The sequence below is a fragment of the Protopterus annectens genome, chromosome 7.part1, assembly GCF_019279795.1.
Source record: "Protopterus annectens isolate FY-2018-M chromosome 7.part1, PAN1.0, whole genome shotgun sequence".
NCBI lineage: Eukaryota > Metazoa > Chordata > Ceratodontiformes > Protopteridae > Protopterus > Protopterus annectens.
The window spans coordinates 299,790,031-299,813,308 of NC_056740.1; the positions used below are offsets into that span (position 1 = coordinate 299,790,031).

The following is a 23,278-nucleotide window of genomic DNA, read 5'->3' on the forward strand; positions in this document are numbered from 1 at the left end:
TTTAGATAGCAGAGACTCTCCCTCTCTGATGCCCTACCTGTGGAAGGAATAAAGTCGCCTTGTTGAAGTTTCAAGTAGTTTATATAGTTAAGTAGGTAGATGAATGAATGTTCTATCAGACGTATTTCTATATTTAAAATATGTCTGATAGATTCACTACAAGGAGATCATGTATTGGGAAGACAGCATCAGAGAAAACCTAAGTGTCTCTTGCAAAACTCAGGAGACTTACAATGTGCAGACCACAGACAACTCAGACTTGTCCAGAAGTAAGTTTGAGAGTACAAGGGACATGAGATAGGTATATGTCAAGCCAACACATAAGTATAAAAGAGATGTTAGCATTCAAAAACAAACTGACATTGAGACCCATCAAAATCATGATGGACAATGCCACAGTTTAGTGGTGTGTCAATAAGCAGGCAGATACCCTCTCTTACCATCTGTGCAAACTGGTCATGGAACTCTGGCAGCTATCCCAGTAACTGCAGCTGTCACCAATAGCCTCTTATATCTTAAGACAGGCGAAATGTTTAGCAGACAACATGAGCAGGTCTGTCTTGGATCCCAATGAATGGATGTTGAAAAAAGATCTTTGTTTACTTAGTCCACCTGTGGAGTATATCAAAAGTAGATGGATTTATGTCTACTTGAAAAAAAGTAACTGAGAAGGTTCTGTTCCAGAACTCCTCAAAAAGGATCATGGAAGATAGGCCTTTTTCTCTACGTCTTCCCTCCATTACTCCTTATCCCAAGGGTACTGCAGAAAATAAGAGAAGAAGGGCCGAAGAAGATCTTTATTTGCACCACACTTGCCAAGACAATACTGGTTTTACCTCCTGCTGTCACTCAGCAGGGTGAGAACCAGAATACTGTCACTGTGTGTGGATCTCCTTTTTCCAAAACAAATGTGTCAATAAATCTCAAAACACTGAACCTCGCAGCTTGGATGATTTGGTCTGAATTGCTTCTAGACATATATTTACTGAGGATATGATCTCTATTGTCAAGGAAGCTAGAGAACCAAATACCAGAATGTCATATATTGCTGACTGTAAAAAGCAAAGTTATTTTCTAGAAAAGTTTCATTAGCCTAAATCCTAGAATTGATTCCTATTGAAATGATGGTACTCGAAATGTCGAGCGCTGAAAAGCTGAAAAAACAAAAAGATGGAAAACCCAGAGAAGAATGAATCTCGAAAATTGCTTTTCTTCTTAAAACTTTTTTTTTTGCAGAGAGGCAAACCTCCCAACCACCCACACAAACCCTGAACTTATGTATATCAGCTCTGAGATTGCCATACCTTGGAGAAAAGGGAATATTCTGAGAAATGGCATTTCTGACATATATACATCTGTTATTTTGGCCACTCAGTCTCTAGTGAGTCATGACATTTCCAGTGTTTGCCCATAGAATACCTGTCTCTCATATACAAAAACAGGTATGTCCTATTCTTCCATCAAGGTACATGCTTCAACAATTTTTGCACGCCTGTCCATATGTATCCTTGTTTACTCTCATCACCACAAAAAATGATTTCTTAAGTTGATCTTATATCAAAGACCATCTTGAAGGCCCTACACCTACCTGGGACTTCAACTTTGTATAAGAAAAGCTCACTACACCTCCCACTGAGCCAGATGCTTCAGTACACTTTAAGGTGTTTACTTGGAAAACCACTCTTCTTCTTGACTTAACTTCTGCCAGGTCTATCTCTGACTTGCAGGCCCTGATGTGCAAGGAACTTTGCTGATCTTCTACAAAAACATAGTCAACCTTTGGACTGATTACCCAACACTGTATCAGACTTCTCTCTTAACCAGGTCATTTAACTCCTAGCCTTCTTCATATATTCCCAGAACAAGGGAGAAAGAATCCTGCTTTCTTTGATGTTCAGTGGCAGCTGAGATTCTGCCTACATAGAACCAAATTCCCTAACAGGGTAGATCAACTTCTGGTCTCCTTTGCAGAGGACAAGGAATAGAGACCTATGGGAAAACAAACAATATCGGAATTGATTGCCAATTGCATTCCCATCATGGGCAACTGATTCTTAACACCATAAAGATGTATTCTATCAGGATGAAGGCAACAGCAACAACCTTCCAAAAAGGGGTAACAACTCTGTCCATTCTGGAAGCAGCTACTTTGGCATATGTCCACACCTTCACAAAGCATTATAATCTTTGTGCAGTTTCGAGAGCCAGAGCCAGTTTTGTGTCTGCCATGCTACATATCCTTATTTTCCTGGCCCTGACTTCTTACCATACATCTCTTCAAGCTTAGCTTTGCAAGTCTTCCCAAGACTCAGTACTGCAACACAGTGTGTTAGCAGCTTACCAAAAATATAGATGTTCAAGTAAATCACTGTGTAGGACCCTGTCCCTCCCACCTAACCCCGTTTCTCTCTCTCTCTCTCTCTCTCTCTCTCTCTCACCTACCTGGGGATGTGGTGGGTACCATGCCCAATCACTTACCTCTCCATTCATCCTTGCTACTCCTAGTCAGAGACCTCAATAGGATTGGTCATGCTTCTCTAATGAATGGTAATGTTTTGTTGTATTACTTAAGCAACATCTACTTTCTTGGAAAAAACTGACAAAGCATCATACTTAATTGTGTTTAACTATCATGTTAATCACTGCTCCTCCAGTCTCCTGAAGTTGTGAAAGAGATGTGGCAGCAGTTGAGATGCACTACTCTCATATCAGTTTGACAGCTACATAAATCAACTAGGGGCTCCAGTATTGTTTATTATTTCTAGTCTTCCTGAAGTAGAGTACCAGGCTGTGAATAGAAGATTTCAAAAGTACTTTGCATTTGTCTTCTTCATATGTTTTTTTTTTTTGTCATCTCTCTCTACTTTCTCTGCTTCTAATTTATTATAGATTCAAATCTGCTAGGTGAAGAACAATTCCCTCATTTGTCTGGCTGTGTTGAAGGGAGCTGCTACCCTGCCACCGGGAATCTCCTGATTGGCCGAGCTGACAACCTCAGTGCCACTTCTACATGTGGTCTTCAGGGCCCAACAGAGTTCTGCATTGTTAGCCACCTCCAGGTAAGTGTCTCTTTTGAACTAAAGTTGTTAAACTGTCTCAGCCACGTTTAAATTTCAAACTGACATTACTTGTAGCACAATTTCTGCTGAGAGCAATAAGCAGCTTCGCCAAATACCCATATGTGTGATTATTTTAAAGAAAACAAAATCTTGGCCAGGAAGAAAAACATTCACAAATCAAGTGCTTTAAACTTCATTTCTTTAATTTTATTTATTTAGTTAGTTGCATGTGGTTACCTGGAAGGTATGACTTGGTCATGCAAAACCCCTTTCAGTGGAAGCTTGGGAAAAAATGTCCAAAAATTATTAAGAGAAAAACACACAAAGAGATAGTAACTACCTTCCTCGAACTATACTACTGATCTAATCAGCGTATCCTATAACTAAAAAGATCATCTCTACTTGACTCCAAGTAGACTATTCTCTATCTGTTAAACCTAGCACTTGCTCCTACAGTACTTATTACCTTGATACCGCACTCTTATAGATAGCACCCCAAAAAGGCAAACCCCCATTTTCTCGGTCACCCACGTCCCCCGGAATCTCTTTTAAAGTTTTTTTGTCTAGTCCTTCTAGCATGTCGAGGGATCAGTTGCTAGTGTCCTCTCCTGCTCAGCTGGTGAACCTGGGAATATTGAGGCAATGTTACAATTGCCTCATGTACACAGACAACCCTCTCCTCCTCCCACAAAATACAAATACATGCGAGAGATGCAACTATACGGCCAAACTGGAGGCTGAGCTCTCTCAACATAGGACTGGCAAGACCAGTCAGGAGGAAAAGGTTACCACACACAATATAGACCCAGTCTCACATAGTACCATCTCAACCTCAAATCATACACATAAACACACAAAGACATACTCGGAGGCTCTGATCAAAAATCTACCAAAACAGCAGAGGCCACCAAAGCAGACACCCAAACAACCACCACCTCAGAACACAACACCTGCAACACATAGACCTCACAGTCAGAGTGTCAAACAGTCACAGCCCTTAAGGCCAAACACAATGCCAGACACACTAGTCATTGGTGACTCCATAGTCAGACACACTGACGTCCCGCTCACCAGACTGAGTAAGGAGAAGGTCACAGTAAGCTACCTGTCAGGCGCTAGAATCCGCCACATAACGCATGCACTCAGGTCTCTCAACAGCAGGTACAAATACGACTCAGTCATTGTCCACGCTGGTGTAAACGACCTGAGACGTACCTCCTTGGACTACATGAAAAGAGACATTGAGGAGCTCTCTGATTATGTAGCCCAGGCAGGTATGACCCTGACCCTGAGCAGTATCCTACCTTCACCAAGAATGATGCCACAATACAGAGATAAGATGATCAGCTTTAACAATTGGCTTAAACTCTGGTGTCATTCAAAGGGGATCCAATGTCTGTCTGCCTGGGATGACATGCTGGACAAGCCACACTGCTTCGCAAGGGACGGCTTGCACCTGTCACCCCTGGGATTCCGGATATTGGCAAAGGCTCTTGCCACCCCCATAGTGCTTTTTTTAGGCAAGGCTGAAATTCTAAACCTACCACCCTAGAACACAAAAAGGTAAAAACTAAGGGTAATGCTGCTCAATGCCAGAAGTCTAAATCTCAAAATGCACGCACTCGAGGCCCTTCTCAGTATGGAGAACATCGATGTCTGTGCTGTGACAGAAACCTGGTTCAAGGCTCCTGAGAGCACCCCAGCACTATCAGGTTTTACCTCATATCATGCGTTCCAGCCCCAAAATCCAGAAAATACCAAGAAAGGAGGGGGGGTATCCATATTCATCAAGGACACCCACACCTCCAGACTGGTGGCAACGCACAATGCATCGGAAACCATCCAGGTGCAATTAACCATAGGCAAGACTGCTCTGCAAATTGTAGCATGTTACAGGCCACCCTCACAAACTCAGGAACCTCACATGGCCTTCCTGAAAACATTAGAGGGGATAAATGTATCACCAAACACCATCATACTAGGTGACTTCAATTACCCTAATATAGACTGGGTACACTACTCAAGCCCAAACACCCTAGCCCAAAAGTTCCTGGAATTCATAAACTCAAATGCCATGGAACAACTAGTCACCATCCCCACAAGAGGAGAAAACATACTTGATCTCATCATCACGAACATGGGAGCACAATGTTCAACACCGGAAGTATACCCCTCACTGGTGAGATCAGATCACAAACTAATCTCGCTGGAGGTCCTCATCCCACCCCACCTGAAATAAAAAGACCACAGTAAAGAACTTCTCGAAGCTGACTTCACACTTCTAAAGACTAGTGTGGTCTCCTTTAAGGCCCCGAGCGGCGGAAAACAGTACTCAAGCCGCTGAATCACTTACAAATGCCTTCTACCAGCACCTGCAGGACTGCATGGATAAGGCAATCCCAAGCAAAACAAAGACTCTTTGTACCAAAGGCAAGCGTCCAGTCTGGTGGACCCCAGCCATAAACAAACTCTACAACAAAAGGAGGAAGCTACTACAAGATAGAGCAAAATCCTTAAAAGGTAAGACACCCTTGATCACTATAAGTAAAAACTAAGAGCTCTCATAAAATCATCCAAAGCAAATTTTGAGAGAAAAATAGCTAAAGACTCAAAAGACAATCATAAGGCCTTCTTTAGCTATGTTAGAAACCTGGGAGGAAATTCCCAGATATGTTCAGAACTAGTTCAAAATGATGTGAAGATTACTGATCCTACAGACATTGCCAACATACTGGCTGACAGGTTCAGTGCAAACTCCCCCCCCCAAAAGGAGAGATATCTATACCAAGCGATTGCAGCCCCCAAACATCTCCAACGCCCAAGTGAGAACTGCTCTCTCCAAAGCAAAACACAGCATCCATGGGACCTGATGGTGTCCCCGGCTGTGTGCTCCACGAACTCAATGAGGAATTAAACCCACAGCTAGGACAGCTGTTTAATCATAGTCTTACCTCTGGATACGTACCCAGGGAGTGGCGCACTGCAACTGTGGTCCCACTTCACAAAGGAGGTGCCTCCACCGACCCTGGAAATTACCGGCCCATCAGCTTGACAAGCCTTATCTGCAAAGCCATGGAGAGGATCATAATGGACCTCATAAATAAAGACATAGGGAATTTGCAGACTTTGGATCCATCCCAGTTTGGCTTTGTCAAAGGCAGATCATGCCTTCTAAACTTGGTTGACTTTTTCGAAACAGTCACCAAAGCCATTGATGAGGGAAAGGCAGTCCATACAGCCTACCTCGATCTGGCGAAGGCCTTGATACAATACCCCACTCGGGTATCATTGAAAAACTCAGCAGCTTAAATGTTAACCCATACATCACAAGATGGGTTGCAAACTGGCTGAGTGACAGAACACACAGGGTCAGAGTTGCTGGCGCCATGTCAGACTCAAAGCCTGTCACAAGTGGTGTACCACAGGGTTCAGTCCTGGGCCCACTCTTGTTTGGCATCTACTTTTCCGAAGTACAAGCAAACACAGGAGGGTTATGGCTGACAAAGTTTGCAGATGACTGCAAACTGGGCGCCATAGTAGAAAACACATCTGACACAGATATCCTTCAGAAGGGTCTCACAGAAATGGATAACTGGTGCCAGAGCCATGGCCTAAAGTTAAATGCCAAAAAATGCATAGTCATACCCTTCGGGAAAAACAAGGTTACCCCTAGCTACCAAATAGGTGGCAATCCACTGAGCACAGAAGAAGTTATCAGGGACCTGGGGACCCAAGTTGATAGTAGTCTGTCATTCGACACCCATGTAGCCAAGGTGGTTAGGAAGACCTTCTACATTGCCCACCTTATCATGAAGGGATTCTCATCTAGATCAAGGGAGGTCATAGTCTCCCTATACTCATCACTCATCAGACCAATGATTGAGTACAATGCCCCATTCGGAATGTATCTGACCCGACACTTGCAGCAGCTTGAGAGGCCACAAAAGTTCCTCACCAAAAGGATAAAGGGTCTCAAACATCTGTCCTATGCTGCCCGACTGAAAGAACTCCAACTCTATTCAGTCGCCACCGCCTGCTCAGAGGTGACCTTTGCCTAACATACAAGGCCATGTCAAACCCAGATTTGATGAATATGCTTCACCTCAAAAAATCTAGATCCGTCATAGCCACAAGGGCGGGAGACTTAAACCTTGACACGGCTATTAATAGGACGTGCTGGAGGGATAAATTCATCACCCAAAGACTCCCTATGCTGTGGAACAAAATCCCGGTATATGTGAGGCAGAGCACCTCGCTGGCCTTGTTCAAGAGAAATCTTGACCAATGGATGGGAGATCGCAGCTATACCCCAGGGATTACCTCAGTGTCACTGCTCGACAGAGGCACAGCAAAATAATGGGTATAGTTCCCCATACTAAAGGGGTGGCGTAAGCCACAAAACTATGGGCTAGGCTTGTAAATGCCCTCGGGCAGATAGCCTAGTATGAACCTATGAACCTATGAACCTATGACCCTTTATGAGTATAAACAATATTTGGTACTTGCGTATTATCGCAACCACTTTAGAAACAACACGCAATTAACAGGTCACTAAGCTTCCTGGCTGAAATCTCTGGTGAGTGCTCCACATTTTGGCCATTTGCTCCAACCATACTACAAGAAGTAGTGTTCTACATTTTGGAGATGGACTTTATATACCTGGAAAACTAATGGAATAACAGGTTTTTGTATCAGCATGCATTTTTGGGAGTATATAAAGTCTGTAACTCAAATGTATGTCACTATTTAATGACTCAAATTCTCAGCGATTTGCTAGAAAAACACATATTTTATGAAGAGCAGACCAAAATATGAAGTGAAAATCTGGACAGTTGGCAGGTATACAACATGTGAGTGACAGCAATTATACCAGTTTAGCGGCATTTACCTTGTAAAGAGCCATCCTTATTCTGAGACTCAGTATAGTCTGTTCCTCCCAAAAGGGTTTATGCACACAGTCATTAATAATTTTGTTATCAAATACCCATAATTAATATGACCCAATATTTACTTATCAAAACTACTTGTTTAAAATATAAATAAATGGTTAACAACTTGCTAAGCTTCCTGACTGAAGCCGCTGGTGAGTGCTCCACATTTTGCCCATTTGCTCCAAACTTATTACAAGAAGTAGTGTTCTACATTTTGGAGACAGAAAGTAGAAAGTAATGATCCTGACATTCATTGTACTTAATAAAAATAAATTAATATATCAATGCCACTAGATTTGCTCACAGTTTGAGACTGGTACTTGTGGGGGGCCTCATGCCTCACAATCTATCCAGATTTTTGCAGAATGTTCAGATTTTTTGCCTCATATTTTTGGTCTGAACTTTAGATTTATACACCCATTTTCTTCTCAAGATTTTCTCTTTAACAAGAAGTTTTACACAGGCAAAAGTTTTTTAAAGTTCTCTTTCACTGTGTTTATGACTACAAATGTCAGTACTTACGTTTTCTGTGACCTGTTAATTGTGTTTTGTACAAGAGTGACTTGTTTGTAATGTAGTTGTGATAATACGTAAGTACCCAATCTTTGAAATATAGTGATTATAGATTCAATATAAACTAGATGTCTAGGTGAATATGATAAGTAGCAGTAATTAATGAAACGTGGGATTGCATTAGAGAAAGTTGTAAGATTACCCCACTTGTCGAAGAGTGGGAAAGGGAGTACAAGTACAGAAAGAAATGAAGAGCTAAATGCTGACAGAGATCCAGCCTAAAGTGTATAAAAATCTAGAGTACTGGGTATAAAAGTGGAATGGGATGTTGCATTATTAATTTACATGATCAAGATTGCAGAAAAGAAAAAAAGTTAAGGATTCATATCAACATTTATAAAAAGAAAAAAGTCTATGAGAAGAAAAGCTTTCTGTTTTGACAACAGGAAATAGGAGGGGAAACAACTGATTAAGAAGGAGAAGAACAGCAGAGGCAGACATTAAAGTTAAATAAGTGAGTGTGGAGATATTTCTTGAAACTAGTTTGAGTTTGAGGTTGTCTGAGGGCAGTTGACAAGGGGTTCCAGAGTCTGACCACATGGAATGAGTACAAGGTTTCATCATGTACATTTGTGGCCTTGTCCTAGTGGATAATGTCATTTCAATTTAGAGAGTAGTTCTCTTCTGGGAAAGTACCACTTCTTCAGTCAGATTAGGGAAGGACATTTGGATGGCTAGTGCATTATACAATGGGCTCTCTCTAGTTGGTTATATTGAAGATCGCTGGGAATGTCATCATTTCATAGTTTGTAGGTTCTTACTAAGCTTACATTCACAAGAAACCATCAAAGAAGCTCAAACACATCACCCACTACTGGTGGGAAACTAGTGGTGCTCACCATTAAGTAGAGCTTCTCCACACATTCCTGATAAAAATTTGTGATTACCCATCCAGTCATCCAGACTACTTTTAAAGGTTGCCAAGAAAGTACTTGGCTTTACAGGGCAGGATAACATATTCCAGAAATGGGGAATATGTTGAATTAGGTATCTGTCACACCATCTGGTCTTGTTGATGTGATTCATAAGTTCATTGGTAAGTACAAGGTAATAAATCTGCAGACCATTACACGCCTAGACAAAAAATATTTACAAGCTACCTCTATAAGCAGGACAAGATAAGATAGACTGGAGGAGAATTTGAGGCTGCCCATCCAATTATCTTGGCTGACCTTGAAGGTGGCAAAGGAGCTACTCTGTTTGACTGTAGTGGAAGTTTTTTCCAGAACCGAGGAATGTTTTGGGATATGAATCTATCATGCCACTGTGTCAAATTTATCTACTGATGAAGGTATAATTCCTTTACCCAAGTGTTTGAGGTGCCATTAGTTCTGGGAAGGAATAGGAGGTCAAATAGTGTTGGATCTTTCATGGCTCAAAATGCTAGGTACAGATGAATCTGTAAGAAACTGCGTACAGATAAAGGGATAATAAATACTAAGCAGTCAGTCTGCAGACTATTACAAGCCTAGCCAATAACCAGAGATCAGAATTTATTTATTTATTTATTTAACATTTGTTGACCGGGAAAGTCCGACTAGGTTCCACAGATCCTGTTTTCAGCGGAGGCCCGGGGAGAAATGCTCCAGAAGCATGTCTTTAGAATGTGGGAGGAAACCGGAGTACCCGGAGGAAACCCACGCGAATGCAGGGAGAACATGCAAACTCCACACAGAAGGCACCCCAGCCAAGAATCGAACCAGAGAACCTCTTGCTGTGAGGCGACAGCATTAACCGCTGCACCACTGCGCCACCCAATCAAACCCTGTACTTTGCATCTTTGAGGTTATGATCTTAACCATTATACCAAGCCTCCCCGTGTGATCATGTAGGCTTAGGGCTCCAGAATGGATATTGGCTTTACCACTTGTTCTACTTAGATGAAGGAGTTCAAAGTGTAATGGGTCATTCATAGCATGGAAAGATAAACAGAGATCACCCCTCAAGAGTCAATACACAGACAGGGACTATAGGTGGAGGTGTCTTGATTTACATCAAAAATAAATATACCCTAAGGCTGGTCAAACAAGACAATACACTTGAGCTACTCCTTGTTCAAATTACAATAGACAACATCCAATATCCCTTCCTTGAAAGATATCAGTCCCCCTCTATGACCCAGGAAATCCATGCCAAGTTTTTAAACTTGTTGGTAACACTCACTATCCAACCCAATACCATAATCATGGGTGACTTTAATTACCTCACTATTAACTGGGAATCCTATATGACACCAACTGTACAGACACAAAGATTCCTAGATTTTGTAAACACAAACTCCCTTGATCAGATTTTTTAGTTTACCAGCCAGGGGTTCAACCATAGAGCACACCACCTAGTATAACATTTTTTCTGGTATGGTCTAACCATAAAATGGTCTCTTTGGAAGTAAAAATAAAACTTGGAACCCCAGCTAACACTGAAATATTCAGAAACTACTCCAAGGCTAACTTCCTGCTATTAAATGATAACCAGCCAATATTTTAAACCCCCACAAACCATGAGAACACTGTTGCCTACGCAGAACTGCTCACAGAAACCCTAAGCAAGCATGCTAATAGCTGCAAAGTGGCTGCTGTAATCACCAGGAAGAAGTACAGAACTAACTCAAAAAAATAAGCCACCCTGGTGGAAATCACAAAATCAATAAACTGTATAACAGAAGGAAACAAATCATGGCAAAAATTAGGAGATGCAGCATGCAGCAGGATAAAAGCACTCTCAAACCAAACAAACAATTCAGAAGACAAATAAAGTCTACCAAAGCCAAATTTGATGTAAATTTTGGCCTCCCAGGCCAAAGACAAGGACAATCACAAAGCATTCTTTAGCTATGTCCGCAACCTCAAAGGCAAGCTCATTGTAAATGGAGCCACCTTCACTGAGCCAGAAGACATAGTAAAAGTACTGGGTGACAAATTCAGCCCCAGCTTTACCTCTCCCGCCCCCCTCAACTTTTCCTCATGAAATGCCATCCAGTATAACTACCTCTGCTATCACTAGGGAACAGGTCCTTAATGCTCCTCTAAGGCCAAGAACACTGCATCAATGGACCCAGACAACATCACAGGATGCCTTCTGAATATCATAAAACGTGACCTATCAGACTCTCTGGAACTGATATTTAACTGTAGACTCCAAACAGTCTTTATGCCTCATGAATGGGGAACAACTGTTGTCAGTGCCATGGACTAAAATGAAATGTCAGGAAATGCATAATGGTATACTTTGGGAAGTCATCCACCCCTGGTAACTATCATATTGACAACACACCCCCTTTAGAGTTCACTCAGCAGACAGGGACTTGGGGAAACACATAGACAGTAATCTAGACTTTGACCATCATGTGTCTACAGTAGTGAGGAAATCATTCTATGTTGCACAAGTTGTAAACAAAGATATGGCATCTAAGTCCAAGGAAGTCATTGTTCTGCTGTATTCGGCATTCATCAGACCTATCAGTGTGTACAATGTCCCCTTTAGAATGTACTTAACAGGGCATAACCAACAAATGGAAGGTCCACAGAGGTTTCTCACTAAAAGAATACCGGGCATAAGTGAAATGTCCTATGTAGACTGCCTCAAGGACCTATCCCTGTATTCTATCTCCTACAGGCTGTTGAGGGGAGATCTATGCCTAGCATACATGAAATTGTCAGACCCCACTCTGATGGACCTCCTGCATATCAGCAAAACAAACAGCACCAGAATTATCCATTCTAAAGACTTAAACATTGCCTGTGATATAACTAGGACCTACTGGACAGACAGCTATGTATCCCAGAGACTACCCTGTCTCTGGAACAGGCTCCCCATCCATGTGAGGCAAAGTTCCTCCCCAATCCAATTCAAGTGTAACTTGGAGAATTGGAAGGGTTACAGGAAATTCATCCCTGGCTTGGCACGTATGTCTCTAATGGACACAAGCAATCATCTCCCAACCCCCTGCTTTTAAATGTTTCATCTCCCAAGCCTCTGCTTGCACTTATCAAGGGTACCAAAACTTGTCAGAGATTTGGGATGCATGGCTAGGTTTAAAAAGGCCCTTGTGGACATTAGCCTAGTAATCATCTATGAACCTATGACTCTCAGTAGAGCAACAGAGCTTTTAATTTCTCAGATTAACTAAGGGTACTATGACCTGAGATCTTTTTGGTAAGGAAATGTTGAGGTGTCTCAAGCTGGGTAGGGTGTTTGGTGAGGTACATGCAAAGGGTGCAGAATGTTCAATGATGGTCTAATAAGGGATGGATAAAGTGTCACTATAACATCTTTGGACTTTGACAAAATTCCACAAAATACCACAAAAGATAAACTGTGCAAGGTAGAATTGTCTAACCAGAACCAGAACATAAATATGATGGTCAAAGGAGAGTCTGTTATCAGGACATTTATCCAAGTCCCTAATGACTATGTCAAATTTAAGTGGAATGTTGTCTATATGGTAAGCAGTATTGATGCAGGATTTACCAAAGGAAACAATGCTGCACTTCATGATGTAAGGGCAAGCCAATGATTAACACACTAAACATTTATTTGGCCAAGCTCTTCCTACAGAATTAGAGTAACAGAATAAAATGTAATAATTATCCCCAGTATGCAATCATCAGCAAACTAGGTTAGCAAAGAGTCTCTTGATATCAGGTTTTATGTCACAGAAATATATACCAGTGGGGACCAAGGACAGAGCCTTGAAAGACACCACTAGTTCCATTTTTCTGTCTATAGCAAATACCCATATCCTTAACCGTATGGGTTCTGCCAGATAGCCAGTTACCAATCCAGTGAACTGTGTATGGGTTAATGTTGAGTTGGGAGATTTTATCAACATTCCCAGCATGGTGGAAAGTGTCAAAGGCCTTGGCAAGGTCTTGATAAGCAGTGTGGACTGTATTCTTCTCATCCATGGCCTCAGTAAAACTTTCAATGAACTCAGCTAGTCTGAGAAGGCACAATTAGCCTTTTACAAAGCTGAACTGATGTGTATCCAGGGATATAAGGTCAGCTATATCATTGATTATTTTCTCAGTTATAATACTAGTGAGATTGATAGGCCTGTAATTCCCAGGGTCAGTAGTTGGACCACCTTTATGCAAGGGCACCACAACTGCCATTCTCCACCCCACCAGGAACATGACCAGTGATGAAAATCAGACTGAAGAGCTGATGGAGGGATTTTAGAAGTGGAACTTTGCACCTCTCAGCAGGCATCCAGGGATATTATCAGAACACAAAATGATTTGGTCCAAATTAATCTTGGGGGGTGAGGGTAATGGAGCAGTGGCAGCTGGTGACTTCAAATCAAAGGGGGGCTGCAAAAGACAGCTGAATGGGTGGGGCCAATGGGAAGTGGTGTGGCAAACTAGAAAGGGGTGGAGCTATGCTAAAAACCAAAAAAACTGGGACTTTAATTACATATGCTGCCCTGGGTGCCAAACCGTCATTATGAGAGTCTAATCAAGACAAAATGAATTGTAGAAGAAAAAAATATTTCAATGCATTGGCGACATGACAGCTTACTTAATATCTAGATGGAAACAAAAAGGTTGTAAGGTATGAAAAAATAAATTACTTTTTAAAACCATTACTGGAATGCCAGTCAAAATCAAGTATAAAAAAACAAGCAGCACTCAGCTCAAACCACTTCTCCTTACACTGCAGTTCTAATTATAATTTATATTCAGCTTTATAAAAGTACCTAGTAACACATTGAAAGTAGCAATTTCTGTGATACCCCCAGTTGTAAAAATGTTTCTTATCCAAAAAAGACTTGCTGCCTGACAACAACTATCTCGTTGTTTCATGGGGAAAACATGATCAACGTAAAAAATGAACAGCAAACAAGAAACAAGCTCAAGATAAATTGCTTAAAGGTTACTGCATAGGTTATGGACCACACATGATAGATTGGCATTCTGTTTAGTTTATGGGTAAAGCCTGCAGAGATGACTGCAAGTCTCCAACAAATGTAATGAGCTTCTGAAAATACTGTAATCCTGTTCTTTATTACGAATACTGTAATATGCATTTCAATACCTAAGGCTTATACGCTATCTAGTTATGTAAATATTCTCTGCATGGCAACAACAAAAAGGCTTTCAGTGTTGGTAATTCTTTAACAGTGTGCGTATTAAAGCTTACTTGCATCTTGCAACCTCAGACAAGCTTACCTGATGGTCATTCAAGCATTGCTACTTAAACACAGAGCAAAAGGGCACTGCAACGGCATGCATTTTCTGAATAAGAAGAAGCATAAATCAACAGTATAAAAATATGACAGAAAACCAGAACATTCTGCAAAATCAAGGACAGATGAAAAGCCACTGTAGTACTTGTGTCTACCTTGGATGGGGGGATACTCTGCACACTTACACTGCATAACCGCTCCTTGCCTTGCTTGGACACATCCAGAGTCACTACGTGGGGTTGTGGGATGCAACAAGTACATCACAGTTTAAAATGTCTCTGGCTGATGGTGATAGCCCTGACACATTTGTCACACCTCTCAGCCTCAGAGCAAGAAATCTGGACAAAGCCATATACAGAAGTGGGACAAAGGCCCAAAAATAAGGACAATTTTTAAATATTGCTCTTATAAACCTAGAAAGATAATAGAATAGTAGGTCTTGCATTAGTATCAGTTTTATGAAGGGTATGAAATCTGAAACTCAAATGTCTGTCATTATTTTCTAACTTCAATTTTTAATGATTTGCCACTAATTTGCCAGAAAACCACATTTTTAGAAAATATGGACCAAAAATTTCATGCAAAAATATAAAATAGCCACACAATCCAGCTGGGAACCTCTCAAAAAAGGGACACTTTTTTAATATTAGTACTGTTAACTTGAGCAGCTGAAAAAAATAAGAGAATCTACATGCATTTCTGAAATTAAAAGTAATCTATAACTCTGACCATTACAAATATTTATTAATTGTAAACCCTCCACCACATTTTCTTCCAAATGTGCCATTTTGTGGAGGGAGTATTATGGGGAGAGCAACATTTTGAGCCAAAATCAGGGACAGTTGAGAGGTTTCTAATTCTATAAAGTGATTTATTTTGTGCATACCTCTCAACCTCTTAATGCAAGAAATCTGGACAAGGCTAAATATATTGGAGAAACATACAAACAGCACTAAAAATTGCTCTTGTATAAACTTAGACAGTTGACAGAATAACAGGTCTTGCTTTAGCATGCATTTTTCTAAAGGGTATGAAGTCTGAAACTCAATGTCTTTCATTATTTAGTGACCTCCTTCCTAAATGATTTGCCAGAAAACCACAAATTTTATGAGGAACAAACCAAAAATAAGAAGCAGAAATCTATTCATTCTGCAAAAATCTGGACAGTTAAGAGGTATAGTTCAGCCAGGGCTGTCTGAGTTTGCCACCCCCCTCACAAAAAACATGGTTGAATGGGGCTTCCCCCTGCAGCTATTCCAATGTCCCATTACTTGGCAATTTCACCCCATTTACCATAAACACTGTAATGTGCATACTGCTTTACTTCTATGATCATTTGGATTTCATTTAAAAGTTTTATTTTACATTTTACAGCACAAATACTAATAGACATCTGCTAAACAAAGCAAATGCAGTCTCACAATGAAAATAGACTTAGCATTACAACTTTTCTGCCCTTGAAACTCACATTCATTGAAACAGCATTGAAACCCACATTCAAAGAAAATACATCTGGCCAGTGGCAGATAAAGATTACCTTTGAGCTGTTTTCAAATCACAGGCCCCTTGCACAGGAAACATGCATGTGTTCTTTGATACACCTTCCTGATTGTATTAAATTATATTCCTTGTATAATACAGTACAGTTGTTAAAGGGTATTTTAAATTTATTGTTTTAAACATTTTTGCAGTAAACAATGCAATGCATAAACCAATAATGACAAAACTGCTCAATTCAGAACATTTCCATCATAAAAGTCTATTCACACTTTTACAATCAACCAGTATCAGTAAATATGCACAATCTCTGCAGAAGTAAAAGTCATCTAAATAATTCCACTTTAAAGAGATCTGTAACTAATGAAGAGGTTGCTGCTAGCAAACAACTTTATATTTCATTTACAAAGTAAGTGCATGTTGCCCTTGAGGAATAAATTGCCTATGTTACGTTAAAAAATGATAAGGTAGTAATATTGCAATAGGGAATGGATGACAAACGTTGTTGTTACTAAGTGTCTCCACCAAAGAGGACATTCTCGGGACTGCAGCATCCACCTCCTTTAAAAGTACAACACAGTACAGTATCAACAATGCATCTATATACTGTGGGATCAGAACCCCCAGCCTTCTGAATCAAAAGCAAGTACACTACCTGTTGTGCTATTAACAATGCAAGCAGATTCAGCATAAGCAGCACTAAATTTCTCTTCAAGCTCTCAGCTCCTTGTAAAATCCACTTGACACTTAACTGTATCTCTCAACTTTGAAGCACAAGAAATCTGGAAAAAGACAAAATTTATTGGGAGGGGGGGCAAAAGCCCATAAACTATGGACACATTTTAAACATTGCTTGTATAATCTTGGAAAGTTGCTAGAATAAAATGATGTGTTACAACCATACATTTCACTGCCAAGTCTTGGCCTCAGGACCCTGTGCACTACAGTCAGCACAACATACCATTATGCCAAATCAGCTGTTTCCTGAAAGACAAGTAGACTGAAACCTAAATGGATATCATTTAGAGAATTCAGTTCTCATCATAGCTCTCAACCTCTTAGCACAAAACACCTAGACAAAGCCAATAATGGGGGAATACAGTCCCCAAACATATTCAGTGAATTCAGTTCTCACCATAGCTCTCAACCTCTTAGCACAAAAAAACCTGGACAAAGCCAATAATGGTGGGATACAGCCCCAAAAAATAGGGACAACTTTCAAATATTGATCTTATAAACATAAAATTGCTAGAATAAAAGGTTTTGTGTTACTATGTACTTTCTGAATAATATGAAGTCTGCAATTCAAATGCCTGTCATTATGTAGTGAATTCAAAATCCAGAAAACCACACAGTTTATGAGGAACAGAACATAAAAAAATATGAGGCAAAAATTTCACAAGAATAAAATATGAGGCAAAAATTTCACAAGTGGTGCTGGGTAGGGAATTCAAGCTCTTGCTACCTGTTCCCAAGGTACAGGGTTTGAGTCTAGCCCCCAGGTATATTTAACTGAGTCAGCTTCATGAACGAGTCCAGTGCAAGTTTCAAAAGCCCTTCATTAAATTTCTTTTTATTTTAATGTTGTTTTATTTTCTTTTACAGCTTGGTGGGCAGTAGTCCTGCAGTCCAATAACACAAGCCACCCCTGAATGGAGGGGAGGATGGGTGGACTGAAGTTGAAAACAAATTTGTTTGCAAGAATATTAGCAATGTCCATGGGGTCAGAGAAAGAGGTACCATTTAGATTAAGTTCAGTACAGAATTTTAGATAACATTTTATCTTCTGAATATAGCTGAAGAAGGCCTTATGGTAAATCCCTTTTGTAATGATGAACTGGACATCTTTTAATGATTGACAAGAGTTTTCTTTTATTTCATTATAGAGTTGATGCGGTAATTCCACAATGTGGTACTCTAGACAGGTACGGATGTTTCAATACATCTACCCAAGAGGGAGTAAAAGTTCAGAATAGTAAGCAGCCTCAATTACAAGGTTTGTTCAGATGCTGTACTATTTGTGATCGATCAGTAAATAGTAAAGAATTAGTATTGGAGTCATCTCTGAACATAGAAGAGTTATCTGGAGCTTGTACGCATATATATATATATATATATATATATATATATATATATATATATATATATATATATAGAACCACTACTAAATTCTGAAAACCCAAACTACCATCGCCCAAAATCCAGAGACTGAATACCCGAAACACTAAAATACCGAAACACCAAAACCGCGAAATTCAAACTACCGAAAACTACACTCAACATACACCACACACATACACACACCTTCCCCCAGAACACAAACACACAAATCTAAAATACAGACAAGCAGGGGGGCAAGCCCCCCTGCACCCCCCAAGTGGGGGTTGTGCGCCCCACATCCCCTACTTAAATATTCTAACTCCAAGGTCACACTACACACACAAATACACGAAACACCACCACACACCTACATTCCCCTCGCACACACGTATCATAGTCACAACACACACTTACACACTAAACTCCTAACCAACACATTTAAACATAGATACTTACCTGACCTTCCACCATACCACAATACCAGAAGCGCGAATGTCAAACTCCTGATGATCGGGATTTTGAAATTCACGCTTCTGGTCTTTCGGTAATTAGGGGTTTCGGCTATACAGTCTCGAAAGTTTGAAATTCGGTATTTCAAACTGTTGAGATAATGTAGTGATCCCATATATATATATATATATATATATATATATATATATATATATATATATATATCAGATTTCTTCAGAATACTTTCACCATATAGTCATCATAACATTTAAAGTAAAAACTGATCACATGTCAGTAACAGGACTTTTGACTTAGACTTAAAGATACAAAACCTAAAACTTAGCAAATTGTGAAAAAAAACATCTTTAATTGTTATATATGACATCAAAACTTGCTATAGGAAAAACATCCAAATAGTGAATAATAAAATGTTGTGCCTAAGCAAACTTTAAAAATGTAGACAATCAACCAAAATGTGAACACTATTTCAAGAATCTACTCAGGCTGACATTATCATTGAGACCAGGTGGACAGGTAGCATTGACTCTAATTTGCCACCATAATTCTCTAAAATTGAGTAGCTCCTCCCAGGGACCCCCCTCCCCCCAGGGGTCAACTGCCACTTTTTCAACAACTAAAGATTTAAAAGTGTGCCCAAGAAACTGCACTATGTGTTTATACAGAGCACTATTGGGGTTAGCAATTTTAATATCCCTAATGTGCTCATATATCTTCTCTTTATATCCCCTCTTGGTCTTTCCAATATAAAAACCTGAGCAACAACAGCACATTGCAGCATACACCACCCCCTTGGTAACACACAAGTAATTCCCCTGTGCTTTGATCTTAATACCATTAATACATATAATATCCACTGTAATTATATTAGAACATTGTGAGCAAAAACCACATGGCTTGGTACCCCTACCCTGTTGCTCTTTAGAATCGTTCATTCTTTGAAGTAGTTCTTTAAAGGAGGTACCCCTTCTGTGAATAAAAAAGGTCACCTTGACTGTTGAAAATAATCCAATTCTTCCTTAGAATATCAGAAATGGCAATGTGATCAACACAAAACATTGAAAACATTGTAACAAATGATAATCTTGAAAAATCATAGGCTCTCCCTTCTCTAGAACCAAGGTGTGAATCCTGGTTACCAAAACTGTCAAATAGCCTCTCCTTATCTTTACTCAATAATGGGCTAAATACACCTGTCACCCTCTTGCTGGAGACTTCATCATTAACCTTTTCAATCAATTTACAGGGATAACCTCTTGCTCCTAACATTTCTTTCATAAGTTTACTCTGGTCATGAAAGTCCCCATCCCTGGTCAACATATATGAAATGTGTACATATTGCTCCTTCATTAGGCCCTTCTTGACATGCTCAGGATGACTGCTCTGGTAATGTAACAGACTGTTACTATATGTAGATTTCCTATATAAATTGCTAGCTAAGCAGTTATTGTCGAAGTCTTTACTCACCAAAACATCCAAATAACTACTGGCATCCTTATTATAAACATGTGCAAACTTAAGAAAGTCAGTAGTGCTATTGATATATTGTATGAAATCTTCTACATCATTCTCATACCCCTTCCAAATAAAAAACAAATCGTCAATATAATGTCAATACAGCTGCCATAGTCCAGTAAATTTGGAATTAAAGAGGAATTTACGTTCCCACATGAGCATAATAATATTTGCAAAAATGGGGGCACAACATGCCCCCATCGCAACCCCTGTTTTTTGCATAAAGAACTGACCTTCAAAAAAAAACAAAATTAAATTTCAAAACTAGTTCCATCAATGAAACTAAAACTGAAACTTCATTGTTACTGAAACTCTTTGAGTCAAAAAGAAATTCCTCAAACCATGCCAATCCTAAAAAAATGCGGAATAACATTAAATAAATTCACGACATCAATAGTTAAAAATGAAATCCCAACATTCACTTCCATTCCATTAAGTTTTTTCAAAAAATGCCATGAATCAATACAAATGTGTAGTTCATCTTGCAACACAGGTTTCAGCCTCATATCAATATCAAACATTTTTGAGCCCATTACAATGACTATGGGTCTCATGGGGGGGGGGGTCATAAAAATTCTTATGTATTTTAGGGATACTGAAAATATTCGGTACCCTAGGATATTTTACATAAAGAAAATTATATAAATCCACATCTATCTAGCCTTGATCAACCAAATCTTGTAAAGCCAGATCTATTTTATGTTGTGAGATATTGACGAGGTTAACTGAGACCGCATCGTAAATAGTACCATCCCATAAAAGGACGTTCATTCTGTTGTTGTAATCAGTCTTGGTCATTATGACCACCCCACCCCCTTTGTCGGGTTTCATAACCCGCAAAGATTTGTCAGCCACCAACTTGTTTAATAACCTTGTTTCATTACTTGTTAAATTCCACATACTAAAATCAAGATTACCATGCAATAATGTCCTAAAATTAAAATCACAAAGAGCTTCAAATAAAGTTAATACATTTGGTAGTGGGGGGTTAAACTTAGTACTTCTATGAAAACTATTAGCATTGTTGTAACTAAGATTTGACCCAAACATCAAACGCAGATTCAGTTTTCTAACAAAGACTTTTAAGTCTATAATAAGTTCCACCAAGCTGGCTCTTCTACTCGGAACAAAATTGAAACCTTTGCTAAGCAGCTCAGGTAGTCACAAATCCAACTGTGATGCAGAATAATTGTGTATAATGAAATCACCTTTCTTGTTAACAGAAGCAGTGTAACCACTTGTTGTTGTAAAACGCTCACTGCTATAATCCGGGCTCAAATATTCTAGCCCAGAACATTTGTCAATAGCAAGCAACTCACCAAAAACAACACTTTTGTCGATCATTAATTCCATCTGTTGGACTGTTTCTGTCCTGCCCAGGATGAATTCCCCTGCGGTTGTCTCCCTTGTCGATTTCACTGAGTCCTGTAGAATGGTTGTTTCACTTGATTGTGTATCCTCTCGGACCTGCATGGAAAATCCCGCCCTAAAGGGGCCTCCTTTAAAGAACTACTTCAAAGAATGAATGATTCTAAAGAGCAACAGGGTAAGGGTACCAAGCCATGTGTTTTTTGCTCACAATGTTCTAATATAATTACAGTGGATAATATATGTATTAATGGTATTAAGATCAAAGCACAGGGGAATTATTCATGTGTTACCAAGGAGGTGGTGTATGCTGCAATGTGTTGTTGCTCAGGTTTTTATATTGGAAAGACCAAGAGGGGATTCAAAGGGAGGATATATAAGCACATTAGGGATATTAAAATTGCTAACCCTAATAGTGCTCTGTATAAACACAAAGTGCAGTTTCCTGGGCACACTTTTAAATTTTTAGTTGTTGAAAAAGTGGCAGTTGACCCTCGGTGGGGGGGGGACCCTGGGAGGAGCTACTCAATTTTAGAGAATTATGGTGGCAAATTAGAGTCACTGCTACCTGTCCACCTGGTCTCAATGATAATGTCAGCCTGAGTAATTTCTTGAAATAACGTTCACATTTTGGTTGATTGTCTACATTTATAAAGTTTGCTTAGGCACAACATTTTATTATTCACTATTTGGATGTTTTTCCTATAGCAAGTTTTGATGTCATATATAACAATTAAAGATGTTTTTTTCACAATTTGCTAAGTTTTGGGTTTTGTATCTTTAAGCCAAAAGTCCTGTTACTGACATGTGATCAGTTTTTACTTTAAATGTTACGATGACTATATGGTGAAAGTATTCTGAAGAAGTCAGCTGATGTTGCTGACGAAAGCGCTCAATAAACAGTTTGGTTTTATGGTTGGTGTTGCTTCATGGCTCTTCTGGTTTCACCATTTTGTGCTTTGTAAGTTCGTTTTGGCTCTTACTTGGTTCTATATATCAGATTTGTCTAGAGACGGGGTAACAAGCAGGCTGGTACAGTTGGGAGAAATGTTGGTGAGAACAAGATCAAGAGGATTAACACTTCTGGTGGATGTGGGTGGTGCAGTCTGGTCAAGCACATTGACATTTACAAAGTCCAGACATCTCTGGTCATACTCTTTGGTGCTAAATGTTTGTCAGTTTATTTGTGGCTAGCCAAAGTCACCCATAAGAAAGGTATTTGGTTTGACTGCTAATGCTTCTAACTGCGTAAGGTATTCTGCTTGCTCTGAAGTGGTCATACATAGGGATCTAGAATTGGCTAAAATGTTGTAATTGATTTTGAGTGTAACTAGGACTTCATCCAGTTCCAGACTTGTATCATATGGAATTTGGTGGGAAACAAGGGGGTTATGAATAAATACAGATACTTCCCCGCAGTTGCTGGTGGATCTGAAGGCATAGTAGGTGTTGTAGCCAGGAATGCGGGTAGTACTGTCACTGCAATGGAACCAGGTTTCTGTAATTATACAAATGCCAAGTTCCTTAAGGTTAAGGAAGGCCTCAGGCTCATAGATTGTGTTGTTTAGGTTTCTGGCATT

The 23,278-nt window shown here is 39.7% G+C and overlaps 1 protein-coding gene across 3 annotated transcripts in view; it reads left to right on the plus strand.

Moving 5' to 3' along the window:
* Positions 1-23,278, plus strand: part of LOC122807740 (laminin subunit beta-1-like) — a 2,263,691-nt gene that overhangs the window by 735,689 nt on the left and 1,504,724 nt on the right. For all 3 annotated transcript variants that reach the window (XM_044078727.1, XM_044078725.1, XM_044078726.1), the window contains one exon: positions 2,890-3,059. In XM_044078727.1, the coding sequence (XP_043934662.1) occupies positions 2,890-3,059 (170 nt within the window). The remainder of the gene's footprint in view (positions 1-2,889; positions 3,060-23,278) is intronic.